Source organism: Lagenorhynchus albirostris, chromosome 4 (genome assembly GCF_949774975.1).
Source record: "Lagenorhynchus albirostris chromosome 4, mLagAlb1.1, whole genome shotgun sequence".
NCBI classification, from domain to species: Eukaryota; Metazoa; Chordata; class Mammalia; order Artiodactyla; family Delphinidae; genus Lagenorhynchus; species Lagenorhynchus albirostris.
The window spans coordinates 43,628,355-43,648,565 of NC_083098.1; the positions used below are offsets into that span (position 1 = coordinate 43,628,355).

The window sequence follows — 20,211 nt, forward strand, 5'->3', positions numbered from 1 at the left end:
TGGAATCTGTATTGATGTCTCCTCTTTCATTTCTTTTCTTTTTTCTTTTTTTTGGTAGATTTTTTTATGATGGCCATACTGACCAATGTGAGGTGATACCTCATTGTAGTTTTGATTTGCATTTCTCTAATAATAGTGATGTCAAGCAGCTTTTCATGTGCCACTTGGCCATCTGTATGTCTTCTTTGGAGAAATGTCTATTTAGGTCTTCTACCCATTTTTGGATTGGGTTGTTTGCTTTTTTAAATATTGAGTTGTATGAGCTGTTTCTATATTTCGGAGATTAATCCTTTGTAAATTGAGTCATTTGCCATTATTTTCTCCCATTCTGAGAAGAAAGTGTTGAGGGTTGTATTTTCATCTTGTGTACAGTTTCCTTTGCTGTGCAGAAGCTTTTTTCATTACATCCCATTTGTTTATTTTTGTTTTTATTTCCATTACTCTAGGAGGTGCGTCAAAAAAGATCTTGCTGTGATTTTTGTCCAAGAGTGTTCTTCCTATGTTTTCCTCTAAGAGTTTTATAGTGTCTGGGCTTACATTTAGGTCTTTAATCCATTTTGAGTTTATTTTTGTGTATGGTGTTAGGGAGTGTTCTAATTATAATCTTTTACAAGTAGCTGTCCAGTTTTCCCAGCACCACTTATTGAAGAGACTGTCTTTTCTTCATTGTATATTCTTTCCTCCTTTGTCATAGATTAGTTGACCATAGGTGCTTGGGTTTATCTCTGGGCTTTCTATCCTGTTCCACTGATCTATATTTCTGTAGCTTAACAATTTTTAAGCAGCATTAAATTATTAGGGATCATTTTGCACTTTATCATTATCAGTCATATTACTTTTTCATGGGAAATGAAATGTATTTATTTCAGCTTGGTGTTTTACAAATTTCTTTGGTTTGATTGTCTTTTAAGTACTAGGGCCAAATATTTAACCTTTTAACTAAAACATGATTAAACAGCTTATAATGTCTGTTTTCAGGCACATTTAGATTATGTCAGCAATCACCTCTTTGGGAATCATATGCTCAGGAGCTCTTATCAAGATAGAAATACTGGAAAAAAAACCCTGAACGGAGGCACCAATATCTGTCACACATTCTTCATTCAATCATTTCATATTTTTTAAAAATATCTTATGAAATAATTTAACCATTCATTGTTCAGCGATTAAAAGTTCACAGATATTTAATTAATGACTCAGAGATGACAGTGTTACTTACATCTTAAGCAGTGGTTCTCAGGTGTTTTTCTGTTCCTAATAACTGGAAGGCTCTCAGAGTAGTAGCTGTCAGATTTCCATTGGTAGTGCCTCTCTCTGAGGGGAAAGGGTGGTTGAGTGAGACATCTCCAGGGATCAGTATGGTTTAGGAAAGCCCCTCCATTAGGCTCAATAATGATCCCTAAGTATATCCAGGTCTTAATTCCTGGAAACCATGAATGTTATCTTACATGGCAAAAGGGACTTTGCAGTTATGATTAAATTAAGGATCTTGAAATAGGGAGATTATCTAGGATGACCTAGATGGCTCTAAATGCCATCACAAGTGCCGTTATAAGAGGGAGGCAGAGGAGATAAGACCACAGAAGGGGAAAAGGCAGTGTGACCATGGAGGCAGAGATTGAAGTGATGCAGCTTCTAGGCAGGGAATGCTGACAGTCACCAGAAGCTGGGAGGGGCAAGGAGCAGATACTCCCCTGGCTCTTGAAGAAACAATCAGCTCTTCTAACACCTGATTTTAGCTTTGTAAGACTCTGTTTGGACTCCTGGCATCCAGAACTGTAAGAAAATAAATTTCTGTTGTTTTAAACCACTAAGTTGGTGGTAATTTGTTGTAGCTGCTTTAAGAAACTAATAGATTTCCTAAATGATTCTGATAATTGCCAGGGTTGAGAATCACTGCTCAGGGCTCTTGATTTGGGGAATTCACATGTAATATGTTTCTAGTTCAACTCATTACAAAAACTGTTTATGAAGTACAAGAGGTTTTAAGATGGTAGATGGTTCCACGACAATTAAAACCAATATGCATTCTTTAAAATTAGAATTACCATTCTGTTTTGTTTTGGGTAACTGTAAAGTAAATATGCAATGCTTTATATACTGAGTAGAATTTACTCACTGTTTCAGAGTGACCAGGGATTTGTCGAAGAAACAGGTTTCTAATTTTCAGAAGTATCCAACTTATATATGTTATTAGAACCTATTGACAGCAAAGCTCCATGGTCAGCTTTCTCAGGGTGCTTGTTATTTGATGTAAGAGGCCAGAACAATCCCATTCATATTCAGATACATATCACTACTTCAAGATTATGACAGACGAAGACAAATACCATATGTTTTCACTTATATGTGCAACCTAAAAACAAAGGAACAAATATAGCAAAACAGAAACGGACACAGATACAGAGAACAAACTAGTGGTTGCCAGAGGAGAGAGCAGGGGTGATGGGTGAAATAGGAGAAGGGGATTAAGAGGTTCAAACTACAAGTTATAAAATAAATTAGTCATGGGGATGTAATATACAGCACAGATAAAATAGTCTATAATATTGTTATAAGTGTGTATGGTATAAAAATATTGAATCACTGTGCTGTACACCTGAAACTAATATACTATTTTAAGTCAATTATACTTCAAAAAAATATGATAGATCCTAGACCTACTATTATATTTCATAATTTAATGAATTAATAAAGAAGCACATAGTATTTCTGTATCACAGATTTGGTTTCTTGCTTTTAAAAATAGATTTTTACAGTTATATTTCAATACAGTTGGATTCCTTTTAATCCTGTGTATTTTAATTTAGCTTATTTATTCTGGGAAGGGGTTCATAGGTTCACCAGATTGCCAAAGAGGGACATAGAATAAAAAAGGTTAGAGAAACCCCCCTGCAATAGAATATCTGGCCACCAACGATGCTTTTAATATGAGACTATTTTAAATTTTTCAATCTTTCAGTTCATTTTAATGAGTAATTTCAAGGATAAAGGAGAGAGATGATATCATTTTAAATGTTGCAGAATTGTGTCCTCTGTGTACCTAGGTTTTCCATGACAAATAGGATCTAAACCAGTGATATTTGGAGAACTTTATCTGATGATAATAATAATAGAACCCTTATGCAAAGCTGGAATTTTAGGTGCTACCATTAGTGAATTACAGAGTATGTTGAGTTTGCAAACTATTCCATAAGGGGGAAAGTTTTCATTTTTGTGTGAAGTTATTTCTCACCGTCTGTTTACGAGTCTGTATCCTGCTCATTGAGTATCCTCACATCCATCCTTTAACCGCTTCTCTATAACAAACATCAGCAGCATCCTTCCATTTCTCTTAAATTAAAAAAGGGGGTAAGAACGGTTAAAAAAATCATGTACTGAATCATGAGTGAGATATCAGAAAATACAGCTCTTTTCATCATTGTTAGCTTAGAATGTATGTTGAGTTTATGGCAGATCTGTTTTACTATCAGGACAGCAGAACTGACAGTCCTATAGTTGCATCATTTGGAGTAACCAGACATTCTCCAGAATTACAGATGTAAGGCTAATGACGTGGGAAACAAAGGCTTTCTGGAGTGTTGTCAATTAGAGTATGTTATCCAGCTGCAAATAAATGTCTAAATATGCTGGAAATGATAAATGTTCACTTTGATCTAGTGTCCTTGGCCAAAGTTCTCCATCTGCAAGGGAAAATTGCAAGCTCATTTTTCCTTAGTGCATTTAAGACATTACAGAAAGATCTCATAAATCTTAATTTTAAAAAAACATTAAAAAAGTTATCTTTTTAAAGCCCAATTTTCTTATAAGTAAGTTGAGCTTTCGTGATGAGGATATATCTGACTGGAGCTCTATGGAATCATTTTCTTAGCCAGCAACAGCTGTGCTGTTCCTTCCAAATAGTAATAATGCTTCTACACTACACTTGTTTTTTATTGTTGAGGAGGGCTGTTGGTGCCTTTATTGAGTTACTTTGAGAGCAGCCTGATTTTTTTTTAGAATGCACAATAAAACAGAAGTAATTTAAATTTTTAATATGCCTTCCTTGCACCATTAATTAAAATGATTTATGTTTGGTTGCCTCCTTGAAATAGAGTGTGTTGTTAGTACTTATTGCTTCCATGGTGATGTTTTCCAACAGAGCATCATTTACAAAACAAGGTATCAAACCCTTGCTGGTCTTAGTTTATTTGCTTTGACAGCAGCACTTTACTTAACTCACACTGTTCTCCCTAGTCCTCATTTGACCTTTAAAATTATATTTATTGTCCAGACTTCCAAGTAGCTGTTTATTTGTTCAAAGCAGACTCTTTGAACATTGATGAGTCTGTCAAGGAGGAAAGGAAAGGGAGGTGAGATAACCTCGACTATATCTTGGTCTGGATGTTGAAAGCACCTAACTTTGTGGGATTCAGAAAAGGGCTTCCCAAATACTTATGTCAGAGAATTTTGTATTCATGAGAGGAAAAGCACTACACTTGCTCTCTGATTTTATCAAAAAGAAAGGGAAGAATGAAAGGAAATCCTACATATATTTTAAACAAGTTTTTGTAAACACTAAGAATGATTTGTCTAAGTCTGTGGGCTCTTAGGCGCTTAGATGACATTGCTCATAAATTGGGCATTTGTTTCTGTCACTGGCAAGAATTGGTTCTGAAATACTACTTGATCTACAGTCGTTATACAGTATCTTTTTTTTTTTAATCCAAGGCAGTTCACTGTTGACAGTTCTTTTCACTCTTTTCTGAATATTGGAACATATGATTGCATCAAGCTGGCTGCAGGCTCCTGTACTGACATTTTCTAGCTCAAAGAATGCCCACATCACTCGAACATTTGAAAAGTGTTAATGAGCAGATCAAAAGGACTGTTGCCTGAAGCAGCTAACTTTTTTTTTTATTTAAGAAATCGGCTCTCCTCCAAACTGAAATCTTCATTCTAACAGCTAAGTAGATGAGATGTAATCCTCCCTGATGATGATAATAACAAACGAAAAAAAAACTTGGAGAAGAATCAAAGTCTGCATATGGTTCACAAAGTGGTGAAAGTGTTTTCCAGAATCTTCAATACCGAGCTGAAGGATGCTAAGTGGAAAAAAATCCTGGCAACTAGGCAATATTATGCCTTTTAAAATCTGCAAATTCTCATAAAATATGGTGCTTATGAATACATCCTTTTCAAAGATGAATGTGTTCTTGCACTATTTAATACAAGAATGGGATTCTCATGACTGTTATTTTTAATGTATTTGGACCAACAGTCAGGTTTCCTTTTCTCCTGCACTAATTTTACTGAAATGTAGAAATATCAGTGGACACAGACTTTTGCCATTTTTGGCTTTGGGGCTGAATTGTTTCAGATTATTTTCACTCTCCTTTGTTACTTATGAAGCTGTGTGGTAGAATGGAGAGAGGGAGCATTTTGAAACATCACACACACACACAAAAATTATTTCCTTTTCCAACATTTCTAGGGCAATGATGGTGGGCATATGAATGAATATGTTATGTACCTATAAAATGGAGATGATAACATCTATCTCACACAGTTACCATAAATATTGATCTATATCTGTCTATCTGTATCCATCTATCCATCTATCTATCTGTCTATCCATCCATCTATTTAACCATCCATCCATGCATGCATCCCAGCAAGTAATAAACTCTCAACACATCTTAAGCCTTTTCTCCTGCACCCTTTCCCTTTGCAATCCAAACCTTATTTTAAAAGGATGTCATGTGGCAGAGGAAGTTGAACCCAGAGTTTCGAGGAAGATGGACCAGTTTAAATACTAATTCTAATGTTTTCCCTCTGTGTATCCTTGAACAAGTTACTGAATTCAGGCCTCCCTCTCCTTGTATTTAAAATAAGCATAGTAACTGCATAGGATTATTATGAAAATGAGAGAAATATAGAGTGTGTGGCATATGGCAGCACTAATAAATGTCGTTATTGTTGATAGTATTAACGGCACACAGATGAGCCTTTGCTCTGCTTCAGTTTCTGAAAGTGCTATTATTTGTTGTGGTGGTGGTGGTATCTCTTAATTTACTAGGTCAAAATTTGATTTATATAGAGTATTAAGGGTTTTGTTTTCATTGTTAACAATGTAGAAAATATACTTGCCAGGATTTCAAAATCAATTTAAATTTATAATAAGCATACATAAGATTAATTACACATTATTGGAAAAACAAACCCTAAAGTTCTTTTCTGGAATAAGGTGAATACAAATGTATGTAGACATATGGCCTACTTAATTATGTAAAGGCATAGAAAAAAAAGACTTGGTGGAAATATTGTGATATGTATTTTGTTTTATCATTCTATTAGAGTTTTCATTTTGGAAAGGACCTACAGTGAATCAAATGTATTTCCCAGATGAAGAAACTTAGCATGGTCTTACATTTTCCCATCTGTCTTTGAGTTCATTAGCTCTCTGACTTTACTGGTTGAAAGAGAAATTTGATACTTCATTTTCTTTGGAACTAGCAATATTTTAGTTTCATGGAAATCTTTCTCTATTGGTTATCATTTATATCTTTTTTTTTCCCTCTGTATTTTTCTTATAAATTTAGAGGTTGGCTATGAGCCTTTGCGAACATTCTCAGCTAGTTTCTTCAGCTCACTTTCAATCATATTTTTAGTATCTGTTGTTTGCAGAGCACTTTATTAGGTGCTGTGATATTTTCAAAGAGGGAGAAATGATATTGCCCCTAAGAAATCTACAGTTTTGAGGGGTAATTGAAAAATTCCAAAATAAACATACAAACCCAAACTGATGAAGCATGAATTGTTCAGCTGTGCAGCACGTATCTTGTTCGAAGTTTTAAAGCTTCTAGATAAAGCGATAGAAAGTTGATAGACTACTCTGTAATGGCTGGATGGGACTTAATATGGAAATGGTCAGTTTTTGGGGGGTAGCAAAGGGATCTTCAGTCAGCCTGGAGTTAGAGGTACACATGCAGGGATGTTTGTACATAGGGTGTTAGGGTCGAACTATACCGTGCTGAGGTATAGTTCTTGACAATTCAAGAGGTGGCTCATGTAGATGTACTGAAAAAGGAGTTTGCATTTTCCAGGTTGTGGCTTATGATAACAGATAAAGAGTCTCTGATAAAGAAGGCAAAGATGCCTCTCATTCTCCTGCTGTGAGTTTGTCACCAGTGGTCATATGAGGATTTTAAATTGAGACTCAGTTTACCCATACTAATGCTAAAACTTGATGCTGTGCAGGATAATCAGCATGATAAATATGACATGAAAAAGGAAGTGTTATGGAGGGGGATTTCGGTAATTCTTAGGAGATATAACATAGAACAGGGTTGGGGATACTATTTAAGTCCTCAGAAATTTATATATCAGTACAAGATGTACACGTAATAAGTAGAGTAAATTTGAAATCCTCACAAGGAAATCAAAATGAGTTCGAGTACATTATACTCAGACTTAGTGGAATGAAGGACGTACCTTGGGCTTTTTCTAGTGAGAGAACTCTGGAGAGCACTTTATGTTAGTTTGTAAAACTGAGTGGTAAGCTTCTTCCCAAAATTCAGTAATTCCTCAAGTTCAGTTGTGGCCACTGGAACCTTTGATCCATTTTGACTAGAGAAACCATCAATTGAGCTTCTATTAGAAAAATAGTGACCTGGCTACATAGGTTAGAATGAAGGATGAGTTAGAGATAGAGGAACAAGCTAGAGGTCTAATTTAGCTACAAATAAAGCATGTAGACATTGATGTCAAAATAAAGCTATGGTAATTATAGACTATCAATCAATGTTATCAATATGTTATTAGTTAAAATGCATAGAATCAAAGTGAGGATTGCTCGGGTGCATCTGTTTTGCCTGAGCACCATGCATTTAATTATAATGGATCGGCCACACTTAAACTGTTATTTATCGGTTCTGGAAACCACATTTTGAGATATTGTTCAAGTGAATATATACTAAAGAAACTGACCAAAATGACCCAATAACTCAGACCGTTACACAAAAAACGGTTGTGATGTTTCGCTTCCAGATGTGTAAGTTCAATAGATATATGGTTATTATCCAAGTATTCAAAAATAGGAACTGCTCTTTTCTGGAATTAAAAATAGTTGTGTGTATGCATGTGTTTCCACACTCTAGGATCAGGACTAAAGTGTGGAAACTACGGAGAAGGAGGCTTTGGCTTCTTTGGGGGGAAAATTTTTCAAAAGATGTGAGTTCCTTGCCAATGGAATAAATTGCTTTGTGAAGTTGTGAATTTCTCTTTATTGCAGGAATTCAAACATAGTTGGACTACAGCTAGGTGGGAATTTTTCAGAAAAATGAAGTTTTGGTTGGATGTGTATTGGAGAAGTTGAAAAATACTGTACTAGATATTTTTAAGGTCCAGAGATCTTGAGTTCGTGATTTTAGGTAGTGATAGTAGGAATGGAATGCAAAGAATCCTTCCTTCTTCCCGTGATCTTCCTTCCTTCCTCCTCCTCTCCCTTTAACCCTTCCTCTATCTTTTTTTTCTCTTTCCCACTTTCTTCCTTTTTCTCTCTTCCTAACTTCCTTTCTTTGCTTCCTTTGTGCTAGACACTCTACTAAGTACTGGGAATACAGTGAGGAACAAAGCAGACATAAAATCCACCCTCTTAGAAGTTACAGTGTTTTGGAGTCAGAGAAAATTATCAATTGTGACCAGTGCTAGGGGAGAACAAATAGGCATCTGTACATATTAAGGTAACCTGATCTGCTTTGGGAGGATTGGGGGAATTCGTGGTGGGGAGGAAGAAAAGAGGAAAAGATAGAACAGGAAGAGGGAGAGAGAGAGAAGAATATTTCAAAGAATCTTTTGAACATGGTAAATGATTTGGTGAAGTCATTTAGAAGTGAGAATAAATTATAGATTATGAGAAAATTTTAAGGCTGCAACTTTAAGGAAAGAGTGATTTACTTGAAAGAAACAAGGAAGATAGGAAGAAGAGTTGGCTCTTAAATGAAGCTTATTAGGTTGGTTTTGACCCTGTTGACTGTGAAATATTGATAGATCTGGTTTTCATTGATTGATATTGGACGTGCAGGTTGATAATATGAGTGCTTCCTTTTTATAAAGGAAATGCACCTGTAGCTTGATAACCTTTATTTTATTTTACCACAGTATTATTTTAAATCTTTATCCTCTCCTGGCATTTGTTTCTGGGCTAAATATAAAACTTCACAGATTTCTATCCTTCAATATTAGTAAAAAGAACTGGGATTTTATGTTTATTGATAAGACAAAATTGAATTAAACAGAAGGGTTAAATAGAAATAACAGCATTTCTTGTAGCATTCAAAAGTTTGAATGCTACAATGAGCTAGTTCAAGATTCATTCAGATTAAATTACTGTCCAGTTATATCTATGTAATTGTAGTTACTGTTTGCATTTTTTCCTGAGATTTAGATCTAAACTAAAATTTGAGGATGAAAGTAATATATATGAAGAAAATTATGAGTCAATTCACTAAACATTATCAGTAACAACAAAAAAAAACTTTCATTATGAAAAATTTCAAACATATACAAAAAGAAAGAGTGAAATAATGAATCTCCCATGTCTACTTAGTTTCAGTGATTCTCAATTTATGGCTAAATTTATTTCATATATAACCTCTTTACTTCCCCACCCCAAATTATTTTGATGAAAATATCAGAATTATATCATTTAATCTGGAAATGTTTCAGTATATATCTTTAAAATATATGCAGTCTTTAAAAAACATATTCATGATAATAGGAATATACCTGAACAGTAGTAATAATTCTTTGATGATATTCATTTTCAGAGCTACTATTGTTTTAAAATTTTAAAACTTTAATGAGATAATTGAAACATTTGACTTTAGATGAAGTGAGGCAGTTATATTTTCAAACAGTTTTTCTTCTTAGTATAGAGACTTGGATGTGTACTCGAATTATCAGACACTACTGGCCCTTGGTCAGTAATTTTCTATCATGATGGTATGAAAGTCCAGATACCCCAGTACCAGTAAAGGTCATTTAAATTTGATCTCAGTCTGTATTCCTCTCACATAAAGAATTAACCACATCAAATTTCATGAAATAATATATTGAGTAACGATTCACAGGAAAGGACTCTTGGCTAAGAGGTTGATTTGTTTCTAGGTTAAAAGGTGGGGAAAGAGAGTATGTTAATTTCTCTATTATCTCATCCAAAGCAAGCTAACTTTGTATTGTCAATTTGTGAAAAAGTCAGTGAATCATAGCAGGAAGACTGTAAATTCCTACTCTATTTGAGTGGACATACTGTAATCTAGTGAAAAATGTTTGCATTAGAAGAGCCACTTAGTGCAAGGTATTTGGCAATTTTTGCTCTTGTTATTTACGTGAAAACTGAAGCTATATCTGTATCATAAAGATAAAATGAATGAATGTGCTAGTTAGCTAGCTAGTTAGTCAAAGAAAACCTAGTAGTTGCTAGTTAGTCCAAAGCTAGTTACAAACAAGCCCAGGTTCAAAAGGGAGGCATATGTTTTGGGAGGCTAGCTTCATCTGGGACATCTTTGGTGCCACCACAGTATTTTACTAATCTAATTATTTTTATACATCCTTTCTGTCTCCTCCCTGTGCCACTGAAGTTTCCGCATTTGATTGTTTTTTGGGTTTTATTTTTTTTGGTACAGGTTATCAAGGATCCTCCTCCACCACCACCCTCTGCACCAAAAGAGGTAAATGAGTGCCTAATAAGTGATGTGGGTGTATTTAGATATTATCCCTAATTTGATCAATTACATTGTTATTAGATAACTGTGATACCTATGTATTGACTTTTGAAATTATGAAAATCAATTATATTTTGTCTTCTCATGATTTCTTTCATGTGCTAGAGGAACGGGACTTTCACACATTGATAAACGTAGACTAGCCATCAGGATAAATAGTACATAGAGATTTAATTTACTTTGTATAGCAATATATCAATAGTTCTGCTGTCACTTGTCTTATTTACAAAAAGTTGGAAGATCCAAGCTGGCAGCTTAAAGATAGTATTACTTTCTTCAAAATGATTATTACTTTTACATTACTCTGTTAGCCAAAATGGTGTTAGCAACAGAAAATATGGTGTGCATTTTCAAAGCTTCTTAACTACCTATCTTTTCAGTACAAATTTCGCAGAGTTTAAATTTACACATACATTGAGGCTTTAAATGATCATTGAAATGCGGTCCTAATTTTAATGTTTTATCTTCTTAACTATGAAGTGATGAATCAATCTGGAAAAACCAAATGATGCTCATAGTTAAGGAGCAACTTCTGGTAGCCTAGTGAAATAAGATAGATTCCTCAAATTGTGGAATGGAAGGAGTCCTCATATTCTGTAGAGCCTCACTTGAAATTTATGCACATAAGCATAAGTACATCCACATGTGCTATATGTAATTTTTACTATATTTTGTCCATATCAGTGTCATTATTCAGAAAACTATTTAAATGTGAGTTGGTTCTGACTAAGCAATATTTTAAGAAATTAATTAAACTCAGTTTTAAAAACTTGTATCCACATAGGAGGAAGAAGAACCTCTGCCTACCAAGAAATGGCCAACCGTGGATGCTTCTTATTATGGTGGTCGAGGGGTTGGAGGAATTAAAAGAATGGAGGTTGGTATCTTGAAAAAAAATTAGAAGCTGCTAATGTGGAATATGTAGTTTTAGAACTATCAAGCCGTGGAAACTGTACTTTTCACAACTCAGTATCCTAATATCATCCATTTTTACTTAACACTAGGTCTTTTTTGGACAGATTTTTTTTCTATGGAATAATCCTAGCCATTTCAAAACTATTCAAGAAGAACTGACTTCATTAGTCAAAGAACTACATTAATAAGATTTCTGAATTCTAAAGGGCAAAACAAAATTAGGGTTTTTTTTTTTTTTTACTATTTTGGAAAAAATTCCTACGGAGAACATGAACTTTGAAGAAGCCAGATACTTAAAGTTGCAACAATGCTTGTCTTTGAAAAGATCCAATAGTTAAGTACTATTTGAGGAGAAAAATATTAAAATATTCAATATCATGGATAAGACCCTATCACAAATGCAGAGGAAGTACATTTAAGGCTTTTTTTTTACAGGTTTTAGTTACCACTTATGAATAATCATAATTAATATTAAATATCATTTATAGACTATTTAAATTTTTAGACTGGCAAAACATGTGGACTAAAATTGAACTTAAATATTATATCTTGAAGATGAAATGAGGTCTTCTTACCACCACAGAAGTATTTTTCAAAGTGATGAATTAATTAATAATAAGCAGGCACTGTCAGCACTGAGCCCTTAACAACAGTATAGATAGGCCAACATCCCACCCGAAGGAGAAATTGGAAGAATTTTCTCATTGATATGGTGACATTATTATTAAACACAGATCCTGGCATTTCTTTCTTATTAGTTATTCTTTAATTTTATTTCTCAATAAGAAAGAATTTTTAAGTGTTTTGCAATCATTGCACGTCTCCTACTGTCATATCTGCTTTGTCCCATTACTGCCAGCAAAAATCAATAAGCTAATTAACAAGCTCACAACTGTTGCAATTTTCTTTTCTTTCTTTTTTTTTTTTTTTTAAATTTTTTTGTTGTGCCACGTGGCGTGCAGGATCTTAGTTCCCCAGCCAGGGATCAAACCCGTGCCCCCTGCAGTGGAAGCGTGGAGTCTTAACCACTGGACCACCAGGGAAGTCCCACAATTTTCTCTTTTTATACATTTCAATAAAATTCAGATTCCCAAGGAGAATTTCCCATTTTCAACATAAATTTCAGTACTCTTCAAAAGAAGCGCAGACTTACTTAAATGACTGTCATTACTAAAGTGGTTATCTGATAGTGATTCTCATTTTCTTGACCACATTAGATCTTAAAATAATGCACATTTTCCTAAGAGCTTGCCACTTTATTGCTGATATCTTCTGAGACAGGTACCTCATTGCCAATAAGCCATGAAAAAGGCAGGTGCTAGAACTTACTTCTTTTGTCTTTTGGAGAAAATATTGCTTCTGTGTTTGCAGGTGGGTAATTGGGAATATCAAGCAGTACAAGAGAACATGGTGAGGCTAGCTCTTGTTGCTTGACATGGAAGGAAGGTCATTTTCCTTTCATTTGCCTTTGTTGTGTCATTCTAGGATTGGAGAGGTTGGGGAGAGTGTGGACTGGATGTCCCTATGTATTAAAAAATACAATTGTAAATAAAATCATTACATATGAATATCCAAATATGATCTGTCATAGCTTATTTTTAGTTTATTTAGTCTCGTTCCAAAATGTGTGTATAAAAAGATGTATGCAGGGGGAAAAGGGTTTGACAGGAAATAGCACAACATGTTAGTAGCTTTCTCTGAATGGAATGATTTTCAATTTGTGTTATATATTTCCCTGTTTGTTCCCAACTTATTTGACAGTGAGCATGTACTAATTTATATTCAGAATAATAAACTTAATTCCATTTTGAAATCCACACATATAAAATACCACATGACAATGAGATTCAGATATATTAGTTCTTGCTAAAAACACGAGGAATTGTGGCAGGTTTTTGTTATTCCAAAGGTTAAGATCTCTTTCTACAGAAAAGAAAAGTTTATGCATGAGCTACTGGATGGGTTCTGAGTTAAAAGGCATATTATTGGAATATGGTCAAGAAAGCCAAGGGCCCATGGACATTCTTGAGTAACTCACATTTCACGTTTTAAGAGTTATTGACTCTTTTACTTAAAATGTAAAATTTAATTTAATTCAAATTTAATTGAAATTTATTTATTTGTGTTTTAGTTATTGACTGTTAATTAATGTGAATTTATATTGCCCTAGCTTTTTAGCTGAAGAAAATTTATGAGAAGGACTCACTCACTTTTAATAAATCAGAGTTCATTTTAGCCATGGATAATTTTGGCTATGTTTTATGTAGTACTCCATCAACGAAATGGAAATGAGAATGAAGAAAAAAATGAGAAAGTAAATGTGGGCTTCACAAAGGGGAAACACAGTATGTAAAAATACACAATAAAAAATAAACTGAGGGACTTCCCTGGCAGTACAGTGATTAAGACTTCATGTTTCCACCACAAGGGTCACAGGTTCAATCCCTGGTTGGGGAACTAGGATTCCATATGCCACACAGAGAGGCCAAAAACAACAAAGAAAAAATAAACTAAGACTTTAATGCCTTTAGACTTTTTCAAACATCAACTAATTTAAACTTGGAGAGGAAAAATAGAAAACATAACTTGTTTTAAAACAATGCCTATTCAAACCTGAAAAGTATTTTCCTTAAAAAAATTCCCCAGTTTAAACCGGGGAAAATGAAAGGAATTATAGAAATTATGAGCACGTCTGAATTAAAGAATAAATCTTCATAACTCAATGTTATTTTAAGCTAGTATAGGGATTTTACCTAGAAATTTTTTCTTCCTCCTAAATATTTAAACACTATTATAATCTCAGTTCGCAGAAAGCTGGAACTGAGCTGATGTTAATAACAGCTGTTAGCACAACTGATCCACAATACCTAATAGCTTCAAATGTGTGTTTCTGCCATTCTGCGTGAAACTGTTTTTGTTTCTTTTCTCAATTCTGAAATTGCTCCTTTATGATACAACCTCCAAATATGCTGTGGAAATTATGGAATTTCATTGTTTATCATGAAAGCCAAGTAGAATTGGAAGAATTTAGCTATCAAGCTTGCACTTTTTTTTAAATAGTAAAAAGTCAGATATATTAATTCTGTTAAGGCTGCCTTTAGCAATCCATTCTTGTTATTCTTTTATCCTTTTTGACTATCTCAATGTGGTCAAACTAAAATATTAAAATTTATACATATAAGTGTATATATATATATATTTATTTGCTTTTAAGAGTTTTAGGAAAACTCTATATAAAGTGTTTCCTAGTTTGAGTGAGATTGAGTGAGAATTGATTGTTGTATTATCTGTGGTGATGGTGATAATAATGATAAAACAGCTACTTCATGAACTAACACAATGGATTTTTTTAATGCATTTCCTTTATACCTCAGCAGCTGTGTATCATATGTTTAGAAATGCAATGTTGGGTCAGAACTCTAGTTCAACTGTCTTCGTGTTCTTTATCTGAGAATGGTACAATGATACTTGGAGGAAGAATATGAGTACCATTACCTCTAGAATATCAACTGTGAAGGCTGGGCTAGTTAAAATCTAAGTTAAAAATCCATCATTTCTGAATGGATCTAAATTTTACCTACTTATATTTCTACTCTGAATTACTTCTCTCTGTTATGATACTCATATGTTTATTTGACTATGTATCTTCATTTGTTTTTTATTTTTTCCCTTAAAATTGAGACTTTACAACTGCAGGAGATGTGTCCTGGTTTTAGAGTTTCTTAGTTCAATTTAGATATAGCTAAAGATTTTTAAAGTTTTACCTTATCTAGGTGAAGACACTGTGATTTGAAAGAGAAGGTCATTTCTCTGGAAAAAAAGCCAACTATCTAGTTCTAAAGGTTTAATGATATTTAAAACAATTTTAACGACCTCATAAAGAACATTCTAGTACCACTGATAACACTGAAATATACAGATACATTTTAATGACTCAACAGAGTCCACTTGAAATTGAAAACCTACTCTAAAATTGTAGTAAAAAAAAAGGTAAAAACATCTAAGTAAGCCTTATCAAAAAGCTATGAATAGATCTTTCTATGAACAGTAATCATCTGTATTCCTACCCACTAATTCAGGTCATTAAAATGCTTTTAAAAAGCATTTAATCATTTTTTCTTTGTAGAAATTATTCAACTCTGGTGAGCCACTGTGTGCCCTGGACAGGCCTTCCTGATTCTTTTTAGAGCTTCACTTATCTTTGTCTTCTTTGGTAACATTCTTGGTTTTTAGACTTCTCTACTGTTCCTGGTTGGACAAAGCCTTTCTCCAGGGGCCACAACTTCTTCACATGCCCACACATGAAAAAATTTGGCTAAAATGTAGCCAATTTTCATTGAAAAGTAAAGAAAGCATCATTTGACCTTTTTGTTTTCAATGTCTAGGTTTTTCAGAGAAAGGAATCCTCCCAAATTTGTGGAACTCCCTGGTGTCCCTGAATTTTTCTCTTCAAAGCAGAGTCTTTTCAGATTTGTCTTCCTCAATGAAAAACTGATATGTCAAATAACCATACCCATATGAATAGAAGAAATAAAGACTGAGAGCTACTTTACAAAAAGTTGAGAAAAAAATATATAATTATTTTATTTCCAAAGGCTAAAATTTAAATCATACTTTTTGCCTTAGTCAAACTTGATGGACAGTTTGGAAGGAAAAATTAACTCCTTTGTATAAAATATATTTGTAAAATTCAAACCTATTTGAAACTTACTGCACCCTTCAGACTACATATGTTCAAATCCCTGTCCTGCTGCTTACTAGCTGTGTGGCTTTGGGCTCATCACTTAACCTCTCTGTGTCTTGGTTTCCTCATCTGGAAGCAAAAACATAGTATCTATCTCATTGCATTTTTGTATGGATTAAATGCAGTTTGGCACATAATAATCATTCAATAAATGCTAATTATCATCATCATTATCATCTATTTCACCCAGTGCCATCAGTATATACAGGTTTGTCTTTAGCTAGAAGGAGAACATACCTAATTAGAGAATAGAATTACACACTGTCATGCATTTCGTATGTAAAACACAAATTAACTCCTTATTTGAAACAATGGAGAAATGGCTGCATCAAATTTAATAGATGCCAGATTTTTATAAAGGATCTTTATTTCTAGGATCTTAATATTAAATACATGAGTGGTGAGAAACCTATTAAATCTCAGAAAAGTAGGAATTTGGAGCTAGGATACCTACTCATCTTTGGACTCTGAGGTGGTGAATCAAAGCACCAACTAAACAAGAGCCTGTTCCTCTAGGCCACTATATGTCTGATATCAGTATTTCTTTTTGTTTTAAAGGTTCGTTGGGGTGATAAAGGATCTACGGAGGAAGGTGCAAGGCTAGAGAAAGCCAAAAATGCTGTGGTGACCATTCCTGAAGAACCAGAGGAGCCCCTTAGGCCCAGACCACCTCGACCCAAACCCACACTCCAGCCTCCTCAGACAAAGTGGTACACACCAATTAAGGTGACTGTTCAAACTTTGTGGGATTTAACGGCAACTTCCTAGAGAAAGTGTAATCCTTTTAGTCTCCCTGCCTGCCCCCGCAACCATCTGCAGGAGGACCAAGGTATATCAAATAACAGACATTCAATTTACCTTATAACAACTGAATATTTCTCAGTAACAAGAAATTCCATTTTTGTTATTTATTTATTCGTTAAATTTATGAAAGAAATGAGAGGAGAAAATAAGGCTTTACCTTCTTCATTTTAGCTCATTTATTTAACAAGCAGAGGCCGAGTACATTCCCCTGGTATTTACAGATCACGTTTCCCTTTAGGGTCGGCTGGATGCGCTCTGGGCTTTGTTGCGGAGGCAGTATGACCGGGTGTCCTTGATGCGACCTCAGGAAGGAGATGAGGTTTGTATGTGGGGATGTGTTAGGAAAATAGTGACCGCTCAGGTGTGTATAAGGAAGGGAGGGAAATAATAATCAAAAAGAACCTAAAGTCCTCATTACAGCTGAAGAAGGAATTATTATTGTCTCATGCAAATTCCTATTACGTAGGGTGCTTAATAAATGATTATCTATTGTTAGAATATGTCTTCAAGCCACAGTTTAACACGAGGCCCTTTTCAAGTAACATAAAAATTAAGGTCCACTGTACACATACTTTAATAAGCACACTCAATGCTTCAGCCTTTGACTTGGACGGCGTCACATTCTGTTCTGAGGTTTTTTACCCAGCGGGGAGGACAGAGCGGGGATTAGTAAGTCTTGCTAACATTTACTAGCATTGAGGCCTGGGGTACATGCCTCAGATCCTCTGTTGCTTTAGGTATAAATAAGTATTTTCCTGCCTTCAAAGTTGATTTAATCTAATTTCTTGAAAATGTGAAAGTGCTTTGAAAGTTATAAAGCGTTATGGACATCTGCAATGGTGAGATACACACACATACTTATGTATAAAAATACATACATAAATACATACACACATATATGTGTATGCATTTTCCCTATCAAGGAAGCCTTTTTTAAAAAAATATTTATTTAGTTAGTTGTGCCAGGTCTTAGGTGCGGCTCGCAGGCTCCTTAGTTGAGGCACATGGGCTCCTTAGTTCTGGCATGCGAACTCATAGTTGCAGCATGCATGTGGGATCTAGTTCCCTGACCAGGATTGAACCTGGGACACCTGTACTGAGAGCATAGAGTCTTAACCACTGTGCTACCAGGGAAGTCCCAAGGAAGCCTTTTTGAGGCTTTTTTATTATTGGAAATTTGGCTAGAATTACTCCAGCTTTATAATTTCTTTAATATATAAGCACTATTTCCTGTTGTATCGATATAAGAAAAATAGTTTAAAACCTTTTCATATGCAACAATGAGCAGGTTTGGTTCAGAGACACAATACTGTTAGTAATAATAACAGAATCTTTTCATTGTGTGTCAACGTGATCATCATTCTGTTTTAACAAGTGCATGAACTTATTGATTTCAGCTTCAGAAGACATTAGGTTATTCAGGTCTGATGGGCTTTTTTTTTTTAAGGATGAAATAACTGATGAGATTAATATTTATTTTTCAGTGCCAAGCTATATTTAGTGTTATATGATTCTAGCTAGGTGTTTAAAATACCAAAACATCTAAATTTTTAGATCTTACTTCTATGAGATGGAGGTAGTTTTATAAACATCTGAGTTCAGCCATTTGGAGAAGCAATTTAAGAAAATATTCCTGGAATATTCCCAACAGATCATTTACCCTTTGCTTGGACCATAAGTAGAGAGAACCAGGTGGTTTATGAAGCAGCCTCTTTCATTACCAAACCACTGTGGTTAATAGAAAGTTCTTATATTTAATGAAATTTGTGCCTCTGTTTAAATTAATGCATGATCTGGAGTTCTGCTTCTGGAACAACAAATAACAATACTATTCTTCAATATTCTAGACTTTTACTTTACAGGTTTTTAAATTGTTTTCATGTATTATCTTAGTTTTCTGTCCCCCAAGTTAGACATTAGTTCATTTGTTCAATAATTTTCATCTTTTTGAGTGTTGGGTATAGTGCTAGCACTAAAGATGTATTAGCAAAAACAGAGAGTGGTTCCAGCACTCTTGTCAGTACTTTCTGTATTCTTTTAACTCTCATGATTAAAATTTAGTTTTTTGGCCTTTTTTCACTTGTACTAATTTTGACTTAATTCAATAATTTCTGAATTATAAATATGCACAAGTAATGGCATTAGGTGATACTGGGGAGTGGGTACAAACTATAACCTTTGCCCTTAAGAAACTAAAATTTGTTTGGGAAACAAGATACATACAAAAATAAAATTTATTCCAGAATGTGCTCTGGGCCATTTATAGGTAGGTGTCAAGTACTCTTGAGTGTATAGAGGAAGAGAGATTAACTCTTCCTGGAGGAATTTGGGAATGCTTCTTCAAAAATACAGGCCTTCTATCTTTGCAAATGAGTAGGGATTCATCAGGTGAAGTTAGGTGGAATGGGTATTTCCACAGATGAAGCATCATGAATAAAATCTCTGAGGCAGCCAAGAACAGTGGTTTGTGGATAGTCTGGGGCAAATATGACCTTCAAAGTCCAGGGGAAGAGAAATTTTTGACAGTACTCTGTGATAAGTGTCTTTTGGTGTCCATTTGATCAATCTTGATGTTGTGGTTTATACTTTGTGTCCTATTTAATTAATCTTTCCCTACTCTGATGTCATAAAGATGTTCTTTTGTATTGTCTTCAGAAAGTTTTAAAAAATTTTACCTTTAGTCCATCTGGAATTTATGTTTGTAAATAAGGTAAAGCAAGGAACTAATTTTATTATTTTCTTGTGTGTGTTAATAGTAAGCTGTCCCAGGACCATTTATTATTTTTATTTATTTATTTTTCCATGTGTTTGTGTTTTTTACGTTTTTGTTTTCCCTGTAATTGATTTCTAATCTCATAGTGTTGTGGTCAGAAAAGATTCTTGATATGATTTCAATTTTCTTAAATTTACTGAGGCTTGATTTGTGACCCAAGATGTGATCTATCCTGAAGAATGTTCCATGCACACTTGAGAAGAAAGTGT

The 20,211-nt window shown here is 34.3% G+C and overlaps 1 protein-coding gene across 1 annotated transcript in view; it reads left to right on the top strand.

The window, feature by feature from the left end:
- Positions 1-20,211, top strand: part of ANTXR2 (ANTXR cell adhesion molecule 2) — a 162,464-nt gene that overhangs the window by 83,109 nt on the left and 59,144 nt on the right. Inside the window, exons 13-16 of the mRNA XM_060147961.1 lie at positions 10,668-10,712; positions 11,551-11,643; positions 16,984-17,151; positions 17,468-17,548. Of these exons, the coding sequence (XP_060003944.1) occupies positions 10,668-10,712; positions 11,551-11,643; positions 16,984-17,151; positions 17,468-17,548 (387 nt within the window). The remainder of the gene's footprint in view (positions 1-10,667; positions 10,713-11,550; positions 11,644-16,983; positions 17,152-17,467; positions 17,549-20,211) is intronic.